Here is a 16,272-nt window from a genome sequence, read left to right as displayed (position 1 = left end):
TTTAACATTGACCTACATGATTTTATTAACACTGTTCGTATGTAACGATGTATCAGTCAACTGTCACAGTAAGACGTGACATCTGAATTCTAACTAAGAAATAATAAGACACAGCCCTCAAAAAGGAGGAAAAGATTGCCAAGGAAATCTTTCTTCAGTCTTTCTCAACTTTTTTTCAAATTTTCAATCTTTCATAATGAAAGACAGAGACAACTACAGAGAAGTACCAGTCTTTTCTTTCTTCTTTAATACTTTAACTTAGAATTTTAAAAAAGAGCAATTTTTACTGTACAGTCACATTTCTCCTCTACCCAGTGCTTTGTTTTTACTTTCAGGAGGTTCAGAGCCCACTTGCCATCACGTGGGAAGTTGATTTTCTTATAAGGTCTGCATACAAATTGGTGAACATCAGAAGGACCCTCTTTGATTTTCAAAGTCTGTACCTCACAGTAGAAAAACGAGTAATTCTCGTGAGCCCCTGGGAAATGTTTTGAAGTCTAAAAGAGATCAGTGAACTCACTGATGCAACATAATTAATGAAGGGATTAGGACACTCTTATAGGGAGTGTTTTGGGGGAAAATTTATCACATCAATTGTTCGTTCCAAAAAAAGTATTTTAATTTTAATGTTTTAATTATGTATTTTAAAAGTCAGTGCTAACAAACCCAGGTAATAAGGGGTGATGTTTCAGCCAAGTTCTGCTCAGGTATTTTAGCAGGTCTGAATCTTTTGAAAGTGATGTATTGATCTAAAACAGCATCCATCATGTTAAAGGTGATACTTCTAAGTCTTAACGTCTTGCTCAACATTCTTGTACACTGAAAAGCCAGTAAAACCTTGGCCAAGTGTGACTCTTGACCAAGCGTACAGGATAATTCCTTCTCCCACGAAAGAGGTGTTCAATTCTTACTTCCCATATTCACAGTTTTATTTTGAGTGGATAACTCAGAAGAATCTTAAGCACTGAAATATCATCTTCTCAGTCTGTAAATTCCATGTTCTTATAGTCTCATCTCAACCTTGCTACACAAGATGAGGGCATTGCTTGTTTCTGGTTTTATTTTAAAGTTTTTAATCAATTTGAAGGCTTTGAAGTTCTATATCACCTTTAAGCATAAATAGTGTCTATTTCATAAATATGATTCACTACCATCCACCTGCAGATTCTTGCGAGGACATGTAGAGATTCTAGCAAAGGTCACTTGTATTTCCATGAACTATCACACCTGTTTTCCTGAAAGAGAGAAAAGACTCTGTAACCAACTCGTTATATCAAGGTATGAGATTCAAAAACATTTCTTAAAAAGAAGATTTCTTCAGTGAATTTTCCCTTCTTTTTGTGCTGGCAATCATTCTTAGAAGGTTGCCACAGATATCCTTGAGTTCCCACTGCTGCACTGTGCCTTTGCATTTGCCAATCTCGCTGTGTAACTTCTCCTGATTTTAAGATCAGACACCTTCCTGTTCTAGCAGCTTTCTAAGAATAAGAAAACCGACACAAATTTTGAGAAAAGTTGAGGCATAAGCCTTCTGACAGTCAAATACATGCTGGAAAACTACTTCTAAGGAAGAACTTTGGGCATTTCACTAATTGACTGAAATTTTCTCTACTAATTCACTTAATCGAGAAAGCAACTTATTTCTCCTGTTCCTCTGCCCTGTTTGTTTTTTTAATTAAAAAAAGAAATGGTAGCAAGGTAGAGAAAAAGGACATTGTAGATGAACAAATAAGTTTGTTTTGGACAGAGGGGGCTGTCCAGACTGCCTGAGACGGTCAAGGCATTTGAACAAATTGTATATCATCAACCTTTCTACAGCTACAACACAGCTGGCAAGCAGCACCTGCACAGCACTGAGGGGTAACTGCTCAGTACAGACCCAGACTGACACAATTCTTTAGCAGAGCTGTAAAGTGCAGTACTGAGTCAGCTGAAGCTGCTCCTCTGGCCTTACCTGTCACTGGGATGACGTGGATGTCTGTGGAACAGCCCCTCCCAGGACAATGCTGTTTTTGTCAGTCAGGGTTTTCGGGGTGCTGGTGGCTGGGGACTGGAGAATTTTACGTGAAAGCCTCATTCTGCCATCAGTGGGATCACGGCCAAAGTACTTAACCTGGTAAGGAAACAAAGCATTTTCACACTGACCAACTTAAGAGAGCTGGATATAGCATTTTCCTTAAAAGATTGGTTTGATATTTTATCAATTTGATTCTAGGAGAGCCATAAATAGGCGTCCTTTAGCCTATATTGCTGTCAAATAATGTGGTGCCTAGATAGCAAGAGTATGACACTAAGTAAATCTAATTTGAATGACCAGGCCTTTAACTAGCACAGAAAGGGAATCCATTATGGAAAAATATTTTCTTCATAAACACTAAATAAATAATTATAAAAAAATCAAATTTTAAAATATGAACAGCATTTTATTAGCATTTTAAAGTTAAAAAAATAATTACCTGAATTTCTTGTCCAACTTCTAATCCCAGGGCACTAGGGTGTTTAATCTAGAACACAGTGTTTTTCAGAAATAAAATTATCTGAGTTAGTTATAAAAATCCCTTCTTTCAGGGGGTCATCATGCTACACTTCAACCCCAGTGGCTCAGCACTACCTTAGGAACAACAGGTTTCTGAATATTCCTTGGAAAAGGGTATTACAGAGCCAAAGAACTCGGTGTAAAAAGGACTGCAGCAGCCACAGAGCTGATTGTTTGCAGCTTTAAGTATAGGGCAGGCAGAATTAAACAAAAAAGTGCTGCTAATTAACAGCTTCTAACCTGGAAATCGACTGTGGAACAACAGTGAGTGTGTTACAGCCATGACAACTGGTTAAAAATAAATATAATTGCCCATTTTATACCTGTTTAAGGATGGATTACCTTTCTTTGATCCAGCTGTGAATTATGAAGTAATACTGGGGTCATATTCGGATACAGTTTTACCATCACTCCAGAATCTCTGCAGCAGGAAACAGCACAGTTATTTCAAAGTGCCTCAAGAAAAGTCCACATTTCCCTCTGCATATGGTCCCCAAAGCAAGCATTAGTAAGCTTCTCATAAACAAAATTTTACTCATCTCTTTTAAAAAAAATCTTTTATTCACCATAACATGTCCACTCATTTTTCCTTAACTGGTAGTGAATGAGAATTTCTTATTTCAGGGCAGTACTTCAGTAATAGGTACCATCCAAAAAGTACTTTTTACAAGACAAATATTGGGTTGAAAAGTGAAAAGCAAATTCATAACCATCTCTTTCAGATTCAAAGATGAAAAAGGCCTTAAGTTTTATAATTTAGAGACATTCTAAAAACTAAACAAGCAGCAAAAATAAAGAGCTTTATCAGGAAACAAAATACTATTTTCAATAGAAAAAATATCAGAAATTATGTAGGTGCCAAGAACCCCAGCATAAGTTTGGCACCTTTAAAAATCATTTACTATTCCACAACATATTTAGATATCAGGAACACAGCTATGTAAATAAACTAACTTAAACTCCAAAGCAGTTTTTATACCTTAGTTCAGTTATTGTGGCTGTATAAACTGCCCCAAATTCCAAATTAACTTCTTGCTGTAGAAGAAGAAAAGCAGACAGTAAGACACAAAGTCACAAAGAGCAAACTGAAAAAGTTAACAACAGAAGTCTGTTCTTACATCATCTTTGCAGATCTCCCCAATAAATTCTCTGGCTTCGTGCATTGCCCCTGGTGTGGGAGCAAACACAGAATAGGTCTCTTCATCCAGCTGACTCACAGTCACACCTGAAAGTGGGCATTTAGGAGAGCATTTAGGTGCAGGCTGCAGAAAGTCACACTCAGCAAAGACCTGCACGGAGCAGAATGGTTTTGCACAGACTCATTAAGATCTGAGTTCTAATCATCATTTAATCTTGTTCAGCTTTACATGCAATTGCACGGCCACCACCTTCTTGCAAATACCGGGATAAACTTGTGGGCCATAAAGGAACACAAAATTGTTTTTATAATCCTTTAAAGGCAGGGAAAAAAATCCTGAATAAATGCTGAGGGTTATGAATCAATTTCCTAGAGATTTTTAATAAAACTTGCATTAATAGCTGATGGAAATTAAAGTGTTTTGGAGACAGAATGGTAAAATTCTTTGCTCCTCTAGAGTAGTTTTGTGGCCAGACCACATAGGCTTGCAATCAAAGGGAAATATGATTTTTCCTCCTTTTCTCCACCCAATCCCCTGGGAAGAATTAATCAAATTCACCAGACCATTAAGGGTTTCAGGTCCAAAGCAGAGCATCTACCTGGTACTCTACAGATATCAGTATTTTTTCATTTTTAGTTTGCACTGAGCTCAATATACAAGTCTGAAACAAAGGGAAACACATCAGGATAAATTATCACAGGAATCAAGAATGTCTCACCAGTCTGTGCTTGCAGTTTTTTCAAATTATAAGCCCCAGGACCAACGAATCTTAATCTTTTTGATAATGGAACGTGGATAGTTTCTGAAAGAACATTTTGAAGTCCTTTGAAATGCTAAATACAATCACCTTGAAAGCTATCGCACAAAAAAGGCACATTCCTTTAGCTTTTAATCTTTTACAGCTACCTGTGGTATCTGCTGAACATGAGTGTAATTATAGGTAAGAACTGAAATAAATGAAAACACAGAATACACTTTGATGACTGTAAATTACATTAAGCCATACTGGTACTCTCATCTATATCAATTCTGATTTTGTGAGAGCTTCACATAACTTCACTCAAATTCTGTTTTCTGGTGTGCACTGAAATAGAACAGTGCTGCCCCACATGGCAACAAAAATCCCCCCAAAATAACCAAAAATAACCAAATCCCCTCTACAAATTAAAAATAACCCCACAGGGCAGGAGCAAAAATATATAACAATCAATCATTAAAAAAAAAAAAAGCTGTTTTAAGCAGAGGCTTATTGTTAAAAAGGTAATTATGAAAGCTATGAATTCATACAATAGCATTACCTACAACTGGTCCACTTTCTTTTCTTTTAGGTCTGGGTTTTGCCAGTGTTTGGTTCATGATTTGTAAAATCTCCCTCTTTGCAGCTAGAGGGAATAATAATAAAAAAAAAATCAGTAATTTTGTATATGATTAAAATAAATATGTGAAGTTTTTGTTAAACAGTAGAAAAACATTCCTTATCAAAACCTGTCTCCTGCCTAGCTGGAGAAGGTCAAGCTGAAAGTTTTCCAACTCATTAAATCCTTATTAAACCACGTAGCTTCATTTTCTCATGTGCTTTAAGAATATTTTAGCTGCACATGTCAGAACACAGATGGCAGTAAGTTTCACTTGTAAATATAGCTGAATTTATGGGAAATGAGAGAAAGTTTGCTGTTATTTTGATAACTTTATCCTATTGGATTTAAACAAAGTCATGTAATGTGTGTTAGTCCAAATCATTCAATGTCTGAAGTTACTTTAAAGTTAGTTTGGAGCTTACTGATTAAGCCAAACTCATTTTATAGAGGCTTGGTTTTTTCCACAACAAAACCAAAAAATGAACAGTTTATTGTTCAGTTTCATACAACTTAATACCATTTATCATTAAACATGATAAAATGGGTGCAAATCCAAGCATGGACCTACCTGTAGCTTGCTGAATAGCTTCCACCACAATTTTTATTGGTATTCCTGGCAGCTTCAGATCAACCTGACATGAAGTGGCATCAATATGTCAGGAAAGCTTTTTTAATACTCTCTCAAGAGTTTCACTTGAGGAAGATTTCATGTCACAATACCTGCAGTGCTGTTATCCCTTTATTAGTGCCTGCCATCTTGAAATCCATATCTCCATAGTAATCTTCAATTCCCTGCCAGCACAGACAGAGAAAACCAAGTTGGAGTCATTTTATCACAGTGCCAGGTCCCACTATACTGAAAGTACAGAGGAATTACTTTTGAGACTTCCAAGTTTTCTTCAGCTTTATTTTGCTGTTCAGGATTAACACTGTTCCCTCCTCTCTTTAGAAATTAGGAGCTTTTGTGAACAAGTGTCTGATCGACAGCTGATTTTGTGCTGTCAGTGGCTGCACATTTTCCTCCCCAGCCACTCTTCCAAGTGCTCATTCTCCACCCCATATATTGTGTCTTTCAGTAAATTAATAATTTTTTTCTCCCATGAGGAAAAACAAAATTCATTGGGAAGAGAAAGCTTATGAATGCTTAAATAACTAATAACACACACAAAAAAAAGAAACACGACTGAACATTTCACAGAGATTTTTCAAAATAAGGGAGGAATTTAGGAGATAAAATCGAGAAGATACAAGCAATTTTTCAGTAGTGATGTTCCAGAATTAACTAGGTAAAAGGTTACAAAAGAAGGCCAGAAGAGGTATTTTTCAGCACTCAGCAGCAACAATAACAATGTGAGGACCACTCACCAGGATGTCTGTCAGCAAACGATAATCCTCAATGTCCCCTTTTCCCTGACTGCACTTGGTAATAAGGCCTATGGCTACACCGGCAACTGCATTTGTTACTGGAACTCCTAAGAGTGGCAAAAAAACCCCATTTTTGAACCCTGTGGTCATTTCCAGATCCTGTAACACATTATCACATGCAGATATTATCCTTGTAAGTGCCATATTTTGTACCTGCATCCATTAATGCCAAACTTCCACCACATGCAGAAGCCATGGAAGAGGACCCTGGAGTTGGAATACAGGAAAAAAACAGGGATTAAACACTGAAAAAATACAAGCTAAGTTATTTCCCTCAACCTGTAGCATAAAAGTGCCCCAAATACCATTTTATTAAACCAAGAAAGGTCCATTGTTCATAGACATGTACATGCTTTTTATTTGAAGTGTTTCAGGTAATAATTACGAAGAACATTTAAACTGAAATCTATTATTTAACATGCCTATATGTCACATTTGTCAAACCTACACTTTTTAAGAACCAAATTCAATCTCTAGCACTAGGGTAGAAACAAGAAAATCCTAATACCATTTGATTCTAAGACTTCAGAAGTAACTCGGATTGTGAATGGGAAATCCTGGGGAATAACTGGTTTCAAAGCTCGTTCTGCCAATGCACCTGTTTAAAAAAGATACCAAGTGATCCATAAATAGAAATCAGATAAAATACTGAAACTTCCAGCATGGGATTTCTCTAGGCTGGACTTACCATGTCCAAGCTCTCTCCTGTTCACCCCAGTAACTTTGCCAATCTCATTGGTTGCATAAGGTGGAAACTATGAAGCAAAAGATGTGTATACACAGAAAATTAATGTGCATTTCTTTTCCATTTTAAAGCATACACTTAGAAAAACATCTTTGAAGTTTTGGTGCATCTCAAGGTAAAAATAAATTAAAAATAAAATAATTTCAAGCCACCACATGACTTCTATCAGTCACTTGGTTTGCAAACCAGGATCAGTTTAGGTAATGGTTAGTAAATGTTTTACTTTCACAGAACAAAAGAGAATAAAGCAGTTGCAAGGTAGCTAAGAGAGAACACAAGCAGCTTCCTCCAAATAAACTTGTCAAACAACCTAGCAGAAATGTTATTTCTGTCACAGAGATAATGGAACAAGATATGCCTGTTGCCTGGAGGAAATACTCTGGGCAAGCTCCAAAGGCTGAGAGAGATCCAAGATGTAAAAGCATTTATTTACTACTGCTGTGGCATGTCAGCTGAACATATTAATAGAGTTTACTAAAAATAATAGCACAGGTTAATCCTGCTTTCAGTAAGAACCTGTTCTGAAGGAGCTCACCTAATGTTACAGCATTAAAAACGCTGTATAAAATGGCAATTTACAAATTACCTACTGCTTTTCAGGAAACCAGCACTTCTGTTCATATAAATTCATGCATCAATTAGCATAAATACATTTTAGCAAATCTAGAGATGATTTATAACCTTGGAAGTGATCAAGTGCACCTTTAAAAGCAAGACATAAAGCCCTTCTGTGAATCATGCAGAAAGCTGTGACACAGGAAAACTCTCACCTCATAATGCAGCATGAAGTTTTTATCTTTTATTCCACTATTAATTAAAAACAAGACCATGTTAAAAAAGGAGCAACCAAACATATTTTACACACAACAAGTAGTTCAAGCTGATATTGTGATGCTTACAAATGGATCAAGCCAAAACCAACAAATCAATACATTTGCTGATCACCCACAGTTACCAAAATTAGCAAATGTGGACAAATTCTTTCAGGGTAATAAAGATTTAACTACAGTAAAGCTGAGACATTAAAATGTAAAAGCTCACACACTGGGATGAAATCACTGAACTGTGGCTTTAAAAGGAACGAATTTCACTTCAGCCTTCAGCAATAAAGTGTTCAAGGCAAAAGGACTAGCTTGCTACATCCTAAATTACATTTTCCCTGCTCCAAAAAAAAAAGAACGTATGTATTTAAAATATATAAACCAGATTGGATGTTACTCCAGTTTCAAGTGTGTGCCTACGGAATTAATGTCACCTTAACATAAACCCAATGCCATGATCTGTGGAAAACAGGCCACTTTGAAGTCTAATTTGACACAATTTTCAGTCCTAAGAAACGTATCTATGTCAAAGTTCAAGGGAATTTAATCAAATGTGCTTAAATGCTCACCCTCTTAGTACCACTGCCAAAGCACCAAGATATACATACCTCACTGCTGTTGAGATAACATCTGATTTTACACTCGATTCTAGAGAGTCAAATGTAACTGTACACAGAACCTAAAATAAAAATGAGCTAAGATAAAAAACAAACCCCTCTTAAACCCTTCCAGCCTTCACAAATTTTACTGTTTATGAAGAATCAAGAAGAATGACTTCAGCAACAAGTAAGATGCCATCAGCTACCACTTGTATGGACTTTTTTCCTCCATCACACAAACTTATTCATAATCTGTAAAGATCACATAATCTTACAAGCAAGCAATCACATTTAAAAATACTAACTTAATGCTTCTTAAGTAGGAGCCAAGAGCACTTTGCTCCCTAAGAAACATTTAAGAGACAGGGCCAGAGGCAGCCACGATGTTGTTTGTGCCTGTTTCCCACATGGATTTGCAGTGGGCAAGAGGGGACAACACTGAGGAGTAAAATCACTGTTTGCAACTGCCACCCCAAGTCAGTGTAATAAGAAGTCAGATCAATGGCTGACAGTCTTCCAGCAAAAAGAGCTATAAAAATAGAGAAGGCCAAATCTCGAGTACAATCTTAAATCAATCCACCCAACAGCTGACACTTTTGGCAAAGAAGAGGAAAAAAAATCATCTCATTATTGCAATTTTTTGGGTAAAATTTCCCTATTTAGTTCAGGTTGCATATGAAGTTGCTTTTAAAAGATTTCTCATGACGTGCACAATTTAGCAGTGCCCTACACACCAATGTACGTATCAACCTACACACCATTTCTACTTATTCCTATTTAAATGTGAAGAAAAAGGAAACCTGGCATTTAAATGAAAAACCCAAATCTTTCAGCTTTTGAAAATTCATTTATAATTTCTGATGTTTAAGTGACACTACCTGTGTTTGACCTCTTTGAAATAAGGCTGATCCATGAAGCATTTTGAACATGTTCACTTCACATTTAATGTCTCTGAGGGAAGTCAAATCTCTCCCATCACACCTGAAGTGACAAAGAGAAATTAAGAGATCAGTTAAACCATAGTCTTGGATTAAAAGCTGACAGAACTATTATCAGTAGGAGTTTGACACACCCACCTTCTATATTCATTTAGAACTAGATTTCTAAAAATATCCTTTGAAGCCACATTGAAAGATTCCATGATTTCATAAGGCTCAGCCTCCGGAAATTTTTCTGGGTATAAAAAAGAAATTGCATCTGAAGTTGGAAAATTAATTTTATACAACTTTTACTAAAATAGCTTCCAACAAAGAGCACACTGTAACTCCAGGCAGTGCTACCTCCATTGAAGCACTCTATAAATACAAAGAAAACAAAAAATACCTTTCAGCTCCTCTTCTGTTTCAAGCCTTATTTTGTTGATTGCCTCATCTCTCGAAATCTAGAACACAGGATTTGCAACCAGTTATCTCTACAGGGCAGAGCAACAACAGAGCTTTGGGGTTTTGTTTGGTTTGAAGATCTGTAAAAACTTAAGGAATAAGAAACGGAACTGTCACACAAATTCAAAAATCAATAATCAGGTTGGAAGGGACCTTAAGGGTTGTGTGGTCCAAGCTTTCTTGGCAAAAGCACAGTCTAGACAAGATGGCCCAGCATCCTCCCCATCTGAATCCTAAACATGTCCCATGGTGGGGAATCCACCACTTCCCTGGGGAGATTATCCCAGTGGCTGATAATTTTCCCCAAGGAGAACATTGCTCTTGCGCCCAATCAGAACCTCTCAGAAGTAACCTGCACCCATTTCCCCTCATCTTTTCCATGTGGCTCCTTGTGAAAAGGGAGTCTCCACCTCCACATAATACAAACAAAATAATTGTGCTAGGTAAGAACTTACAGAACAATTTATTATTACTATTACAAATAGATGCAGGGAAGGAGACAAGCTTAAATTACAAAATCACAGAATCCCTGAGGTTGGGAAAGATCTTTGAGATCATCAAGTCCAACCTATGATCAGCACCTTGTCAACCAGACCATGGCACATCCAGTCTTTCCCTGAACGCCTCCAGGGACAAAGCTTAAAGAGCTAAAAGCTTGAAGAACTGAATCCTCTACAGTTTCATTCTGATATTAATAGAGAAAATAATTATATATTAAATAATTATAAAAAATAAAATGATTGATTACTTACTTTATCATGGCTTGAATCTGTGAACACTGCATAGATCTTGTTACAAGCAAGTCTTTGGGAAGAAAAGGAAGAATTTTTGAATACACAGCTTAAAAACCACTTCTAGAACTAGGGGCTTTTTTGAGGACTAAGTATTTGAAAAATATTTGGTGAAATATCAGTCTGGTGAAAGCACCAGACTGATACTTATAAACATTGCTACATCTGCATTATTTGCTCTGAACTCACTTCTTTGCCATTTCCACGATCTCTTCAGGAGCAATAAATAATTTCTGGACAGTTCTCTTGACAACACCTCGCTCCTTCACCAGCTGCTGAATGCCCTGGATTATCTGCTGGGTCTGCTTCACCCCCACTTTGATGGCATGGCAGAAGTCTTGCTGCAAGATATTCTCAGCAGTTGCTTCCAACATAACTGCAATGGAAAGATAAAAATTAAGTAAATTCCCGTTTTATTGTTCAATAGCAACCTAACTCAACTGAGGAAATACAGATTAACATTAAACTGCATAAATATGAGAGAATCTACTTTACTTAACCAGAAGTTACCTATCACTGTTGTTTGCTGCTACTATTGTATAAAAATACACATTTCAAAGATATGGAAAACATCTGCAAAGATTTCCAAGCCCTCAACAGACAACAATTAACCTGCTTACCAACTTGACTTTGTGGAGCTCCAGCAACAACTAAATTTAAAGCACTAGAGGCCATCTCTTTTCGAGTTGGATTGATAACAGTCTCTCCATCCACCAGCCCTACCCTCACTGCACCTGCAAAGAAACTCCAGAAAGTTATTTATTATCACAATAAGGAAGTTCTTTAAGGCATCATTTTCCTTTGAAAGTTACACAGCTAATAACAATAATTAAAGCTCCAGACTAATTTTAAAACATCAGCATGTTGACTGCATATTAAGAACAAATCTAGAAAACAAAATTATCTATTCTGTTTTTCTTTCGGGTACTACTACTGGGTAGGGCAAATAATGCCAAGTAGTATTACACACAGTGCTGTGAGTGTACTGCAGCTGAAAGGAAAATACAGTTAAATACTTGTTCTTGGCTAGGTCTTTTCCCAGAAAAAATTCACAATGAAATAAGTATCTTCTTGAATTCCTTGAGGAAAAGTATTCTGAACCAGCTATTTTCCAAACAATACTTTTCAATAAATATGTTTCTCTAAAGAAAAAGTTAATTTATTGGTCTCTATAGTACACTCTTTCTGGATTGTAATTCCTCCCAGAAGTGTATTTAGTCCAGAAAAAATAATCTCTTGAAGTGCAATAATCCTATCCATTGTAAAATTGTTTTCAATGCTTGAAATTTAGTATTTAGATTCAGCTTCTTGTTAAAAAAGCAAAGCACCAGCTGTGGTCTAAGTCTTCCATTACATTAAAATCACCTATAATTTCACAATGTTTATTTACCAATAGGACCATTCCAGGGGATATCAGACAATGCAAGTGCTGCAGAAGCTGAAAGGAAGACAAAAATCTGGATTAGAAAAAAACTGATCTCATTAAATCCCACAGACGCAGTAACTTCTCACAGCCCTCTTACCTCCATTAATTGCCAGAATATCAGGATCATTGACACCATCTACTGCTAAAAGATTACAAAGGATCTGGCATAAGATAAAAGACAATGAATAATTTTGGCCTATACATTTTTGTTAGCTGTCAATACAAAGCTAAGGACACGAAAAAAACCCCACATTCCACATATCTACACAAGCTTAGGCAGCACATGGAAAATTTCTCAGGTATTTAAAGTAGAAAGCTGACAAAAAACCCCCACTAATGGATAATATTGTATCACATCATATATAAAATATGCACCATTAGCATCTTTCCTCTGTTGTACAGAGGAGATTTTAATTTTGTTCCTGCACCTTGACATTTCCAAAATTTGAAAAGTAGGATGTAATAAAAATAATTTAAGACAAGGAGATGACAAACTAAAAAGCAACTTTACATTTGTTTGTAAAGTGCAAACTCCTCCTTAATGTTAACAAAAACCATTTTTCTTAAAACAGGGCCTTTATTATGTGAACTTTTCATTGGCCATATCCCAGTTTTCCATTTTGAAGGTAGCATGACCTACCTGTGTATCATAGAAGTAGCCTGCTGGAAAGAGTGGTCTGATTGACCGATCTGCAAAGGAAATAATCAAACTCTAACAAGCAGTTTGGTTTTATAGTTAATATTCAATATGTCTTGCAATAAACCCCACAAGAAACTGACAAAATAGGGTTTTTTAAACAAACAACCAAACAAAAAAAACCAAACAAAAAAAACCACACAAGAAACCAAAAGGCAGAGAACCCAGAAATGTATTTAGCATGACCCATATAACCTTAAAATTTCAATCATATTGATAAACAATAAATTACAAGTTTGTTTTCTGACAGCAGTTTTAAACAACTGTATTTTCAAACACTCCTGAGAAAATTACAAGGTTTTTAAAATACATTGTAAATGAAATGTTTCAGCCTACCTATTACTCTGCTTGTAAGAATTTCTTTATCAGTGGAACCAAGCTCTCTTCTTAGATAGTTTGTAGGAATTCTTCCTGCTGCAGCAGCTTTCTGACGGTAGTCAACCTTCCAAAAACAATTCAGGGATTATTAATGACACCTGATTATTTACTGCAGAGCCACAGAAACCCTCACAGGGGACCCTAAGGATCATCCAGTTCCAACCCCAGTTATCTACTTCCCTCCCATAACAATCACAGCCCTCTGAGCCTCACAATCCAACCAGTTTTCCACACAACCAAACCATAACATCTGGGCTTGGATGTCATGGCAAAGTTCACAAGGGCTTTGAGGAAAGCAAGCCTTACTAAAGCCAAGGCAGACAACATCCAGGGCTCATCCCTCACCCACACAGGGATCCTGGACACCTAGACATTTTATCATCAGCTGCAATTCTGAAGTCCAGGGTCTGTTATTTACTGTTTGAATTCCTCACTCTCCCCAGCATCCTGAACTCCATTATTTAAGGATTATCACTGCTACGTCGACCACTGATTAGCACAAAACTAATTCTGTCATTAGTACTTACCACTAATGGCATAAACTGAGATGGAGAAGGCTTGGTTTTGCTGACTGCTGTGACCATCACTGCTGTATCACCTAGCTGGGTTAAGAAAAATAGATAAAAGCTGAAGTTACCTGCAAACAAAATAACTGCAAATGTTCTAAACTCATTCAAAAGCTAAAATATGAATAAGCATTATACTGTGCAGAAAACCACCACATAAATCTGCAATTCAGGCCATTATTTTTGCTTTTCAAACAGAAGTTTTTCCTGTAAAATACAGCTGTCCCTTCATTAGGGATGACATTGCCACTTAAGGCTCGATATCCCACATATAGCAGGCTCGGATGCCCAAACAATGACTTTTAAGATACAGGAATTTTGAAGCTGCACAAATTTTAACTACTTTTTTACCTGAACAACAGCAGATCCATCAGCAAACTTGGCAAGTTTTCCAGAAGACAGCTCCATCTTTCTAAAGGAAAGAAACAACCTGTTACATGAATTCCTGGTGAATTCACATAAATTTTCCAGCAATTTCTACATTCATCTGCAGCCTCAACTGCACAGAATGAAGGCTATGCTTCACAAGATATTTAAAAATCTTCCTTAGATATGAAAATTGAAACTCCTTGAGCAAAAGTGACAAAATCCTCCTAAATTTCAAGTGCTTTAGCCTCAAGTGTCCTGCTTCTTTTACCTTGAAGCAAAGCCTTGTAGCACATCAGCTGTCACTAGGAATTACATCCAAGCCTTGGAGGCAAAGGTGAATCACCACCAGCTCCAGCTGGGTTTAGCCAGTGGAAAACACCCTCACAGGCCAAGGGGAGCTGCTTGCACTCCCAGAGAACACCACGTCCCACCACGGCTGCAGAATATTCCCTCCTTCATGGCAGAGAATGGAGCACAAGGAGACAATGATGACACACTCAGGAGTGAGACATGGATTACTTATTCCTGAGTTGTGCTGGCTGCTCGGTGCTATTCCACAAGCCCAGCACACCCTCCTGACTTTCCATGTCATTATTTATACAAAGAAATCCAGCGGTGGTCCCTTCCCAAGCACAGCCCCTCTGTTACAATTCGTTAGTAATTTCTATACAGGTTATCCCAGGTAACTTGTTCACATGCTTGGGGGAACACTTGGGCAGGGCCCCTATAACCTGTAGGTGTGATCTTTACTGTTAACAATAATGAACACAGTTCAGCTACAGAATCACAGAATGGTTTGAATGGGAAGGGATCCTGAAGATCATCGAGTTCCACCCCTCCACTATCCCACATTGCTCCAAGCCCTGTCCAACCTGGCCTTGAACACTTCCAGGGATGGGGCACCTACAGCTTCTCTGGGCAACCTGTGTCAGGACCTCACAAGGAAGATTTTTTTTCCTAATAGCTCATCTAAACTACTGTCTTTCAATTTTAACCTGTTCCCCTTGTGCATGCCCTCATAAAGAGTCTCATCATTTGTCTAGTCAGCTGCCTTCAGGCACTGGAAGGCCAGGATTAGATGACCCCAAAGCTTTTCTTCTCCAGGCTGAACAATCCCAGTTCTCTCAGCCTTTCCTCACGGGAGAGGTCTCCATCCCTCTGATCAACTTGGTGGCCTCAAATATTTTGCTAAATTGGCAATGTACACATAGACATCCATTAGCATCTTGATTTTCTGCATCCTTAGGGCTCGTTAGTTCCCGGATTCCCCTGGCTAAGCGATGACAAGGATGATTCCACTGATCCCGTCTCCTTTCTTGCTGATTAGGCTTGCCAGCACGCCAAGATCCGACATCAAAGAACGTCCCGACTGAGGATAACCTCGACACGTTCCGCATTTTGTACCACTTTCTCCTCACGTTTGCCTCACTCTCCAGCCGGGGCAGCGCTCCGTACTGCCGCCCCCCCACACCCCTCAGAGCCCCTCACCTGCCGCCCACCTCCACCGTCACGGCCCGCCTGGGCCCGGGCCCTGCCGCGGCGCCGCGGGCGGGCACCCACGGCAGGGCGGGGCGGCCCGGGGGCAGGACCCGCCGCCACCGCGCCGCGGCCCCGCCGCCATCCCGGCACAGCGCGCCCAGCGCGGCGCGGCCGCAGCTCGTGGCGGCCGCCATAGCGCCCGCGGCAGGAAAGGGTGGCCACGCGATTGGCTCGGGGGAGCGGCACCGCGCAGTAAGAGCGAAGCGGATTGGCTCCGGCGCCGCCGCGCCGGTTTCGGTTCCGTACGGGCGCTACAGCGGCTGCGGAGGGTCAGGAGGCGTAGGGCGCGCGAATGGCGGTGCTCCGCCACCCGCGGATCCTGAGGTAAAAAGCGGCAGGAAAAGGTCCGAGGCGGCGCCTGAGGCGGTCTTGGAGCCAGCTCGGGCTGGAATCTGAGGAAAACCCGCTCGAACGTGGCTCGGAGCGAGGAAGAGGACACCTGCACTGGGCTGCCGCCTCTTCCCGCCACCGGCGCCTCAGGAGACAAGGTGGCGCCTGAGA

The 16,272-nt window shown here is 38.9% G+C and overlaps 1 protein-coding gene across 1 annotated transcript; it reads right to left on the bottom strand.

Annotated features, from left to right (window-relative positions):
* Positions 1-7: 7 nt before the first annotated feature.
* Positions 8-15,920, bottom strand: PNPT1 (polyribonucleotide nucleotidyltransferase 1). Its single transcript, XM_032103795.1, has 29 exons — positions 15,721-15,920; positions 14,215-14,275; positions 13,825-13,899; positions 13,256-13,361; positions 12,863-12,912; positions 12,320-12,383; positions 12,187-12,234; positions 11,417-11,530; positions 10,986-11,172; positions 10,758-10,809; positions 9,947-10,004; positions 9,700-9,796; positions 9,502-9,604; positions 8,633-8,703; positions 7,974-8,010; positions 7,147-7,213; positions 6,967-7,056; positions 6,612-6,665; positions 6,399-6,505; positions 5,754-5,825; positions 5,602-5,665; positions 4,974-5,057; positions 4,394-4,477; positions 3,655-3,761; positions 3,516-3,571; positions 2,879-2,957; positions 2,457-2,504; positions 1,955-2,113; positions 8-1,235 (listed from the first exon to the last, which is right to left on the bottom strand). The coding sequence occupies exons 1-28, from the start codon at positions 15,903-15,905 to the stop codon at positions 1,958-1,960; spliced, it is 2,376 nt and encodes a 791-aa protein (XP_031959686.1). The 5' UTR covers positions 15,906-15,920; the 3' UTR covers positions 8-1,235; positions 1,955-1,957.
* Positions 15,921-16,272: the final 352 nt, after the last annotated feature.

This window comes from Corvus moneduloides, chromosome 3 (assembly GCF_009650955.1).
Source record: "Corvus moneduloides isolate bCorMon1 chromosome 3, bCorMon1.pri, whole genome shotgun sequence".
Taxonomy (NCBI): domain Eukaryota; kingdom Metazoa; phylum Chordata; class Aves; order Passeriformes; family Corvidae; genus Corvus; species Corvus moneduloides.
This window is presented reverse-complemented; position numbering and strand designations above follow the sequence as displayed.

Bases quoted from the DNA above. Each gene is read 5' to 3' on its own strand.
- PNPT1 (XM_032103795.1), bottom strand. From the start codon at position 15,905: ATGGCGGCCGCCACGAGCTGCGGCCGCGCCGCGCTGGGCGCGCTGTGC. The intron at 10,810-10,985 runs GTGAGTTCAGAG...TTCTTCCCAAAG, and splicing joins ATCGTGGAAATGGCAAAGAA to ACTTGCTTGTAACAAGATCT. The intron at 7,214-7,973 runs GTGAGAGTTTTC...TTTGCTTCATAG, and splicing joins ACTTCATGCTGCATTATGAG to TTTCCACCTTATGCAACCAA.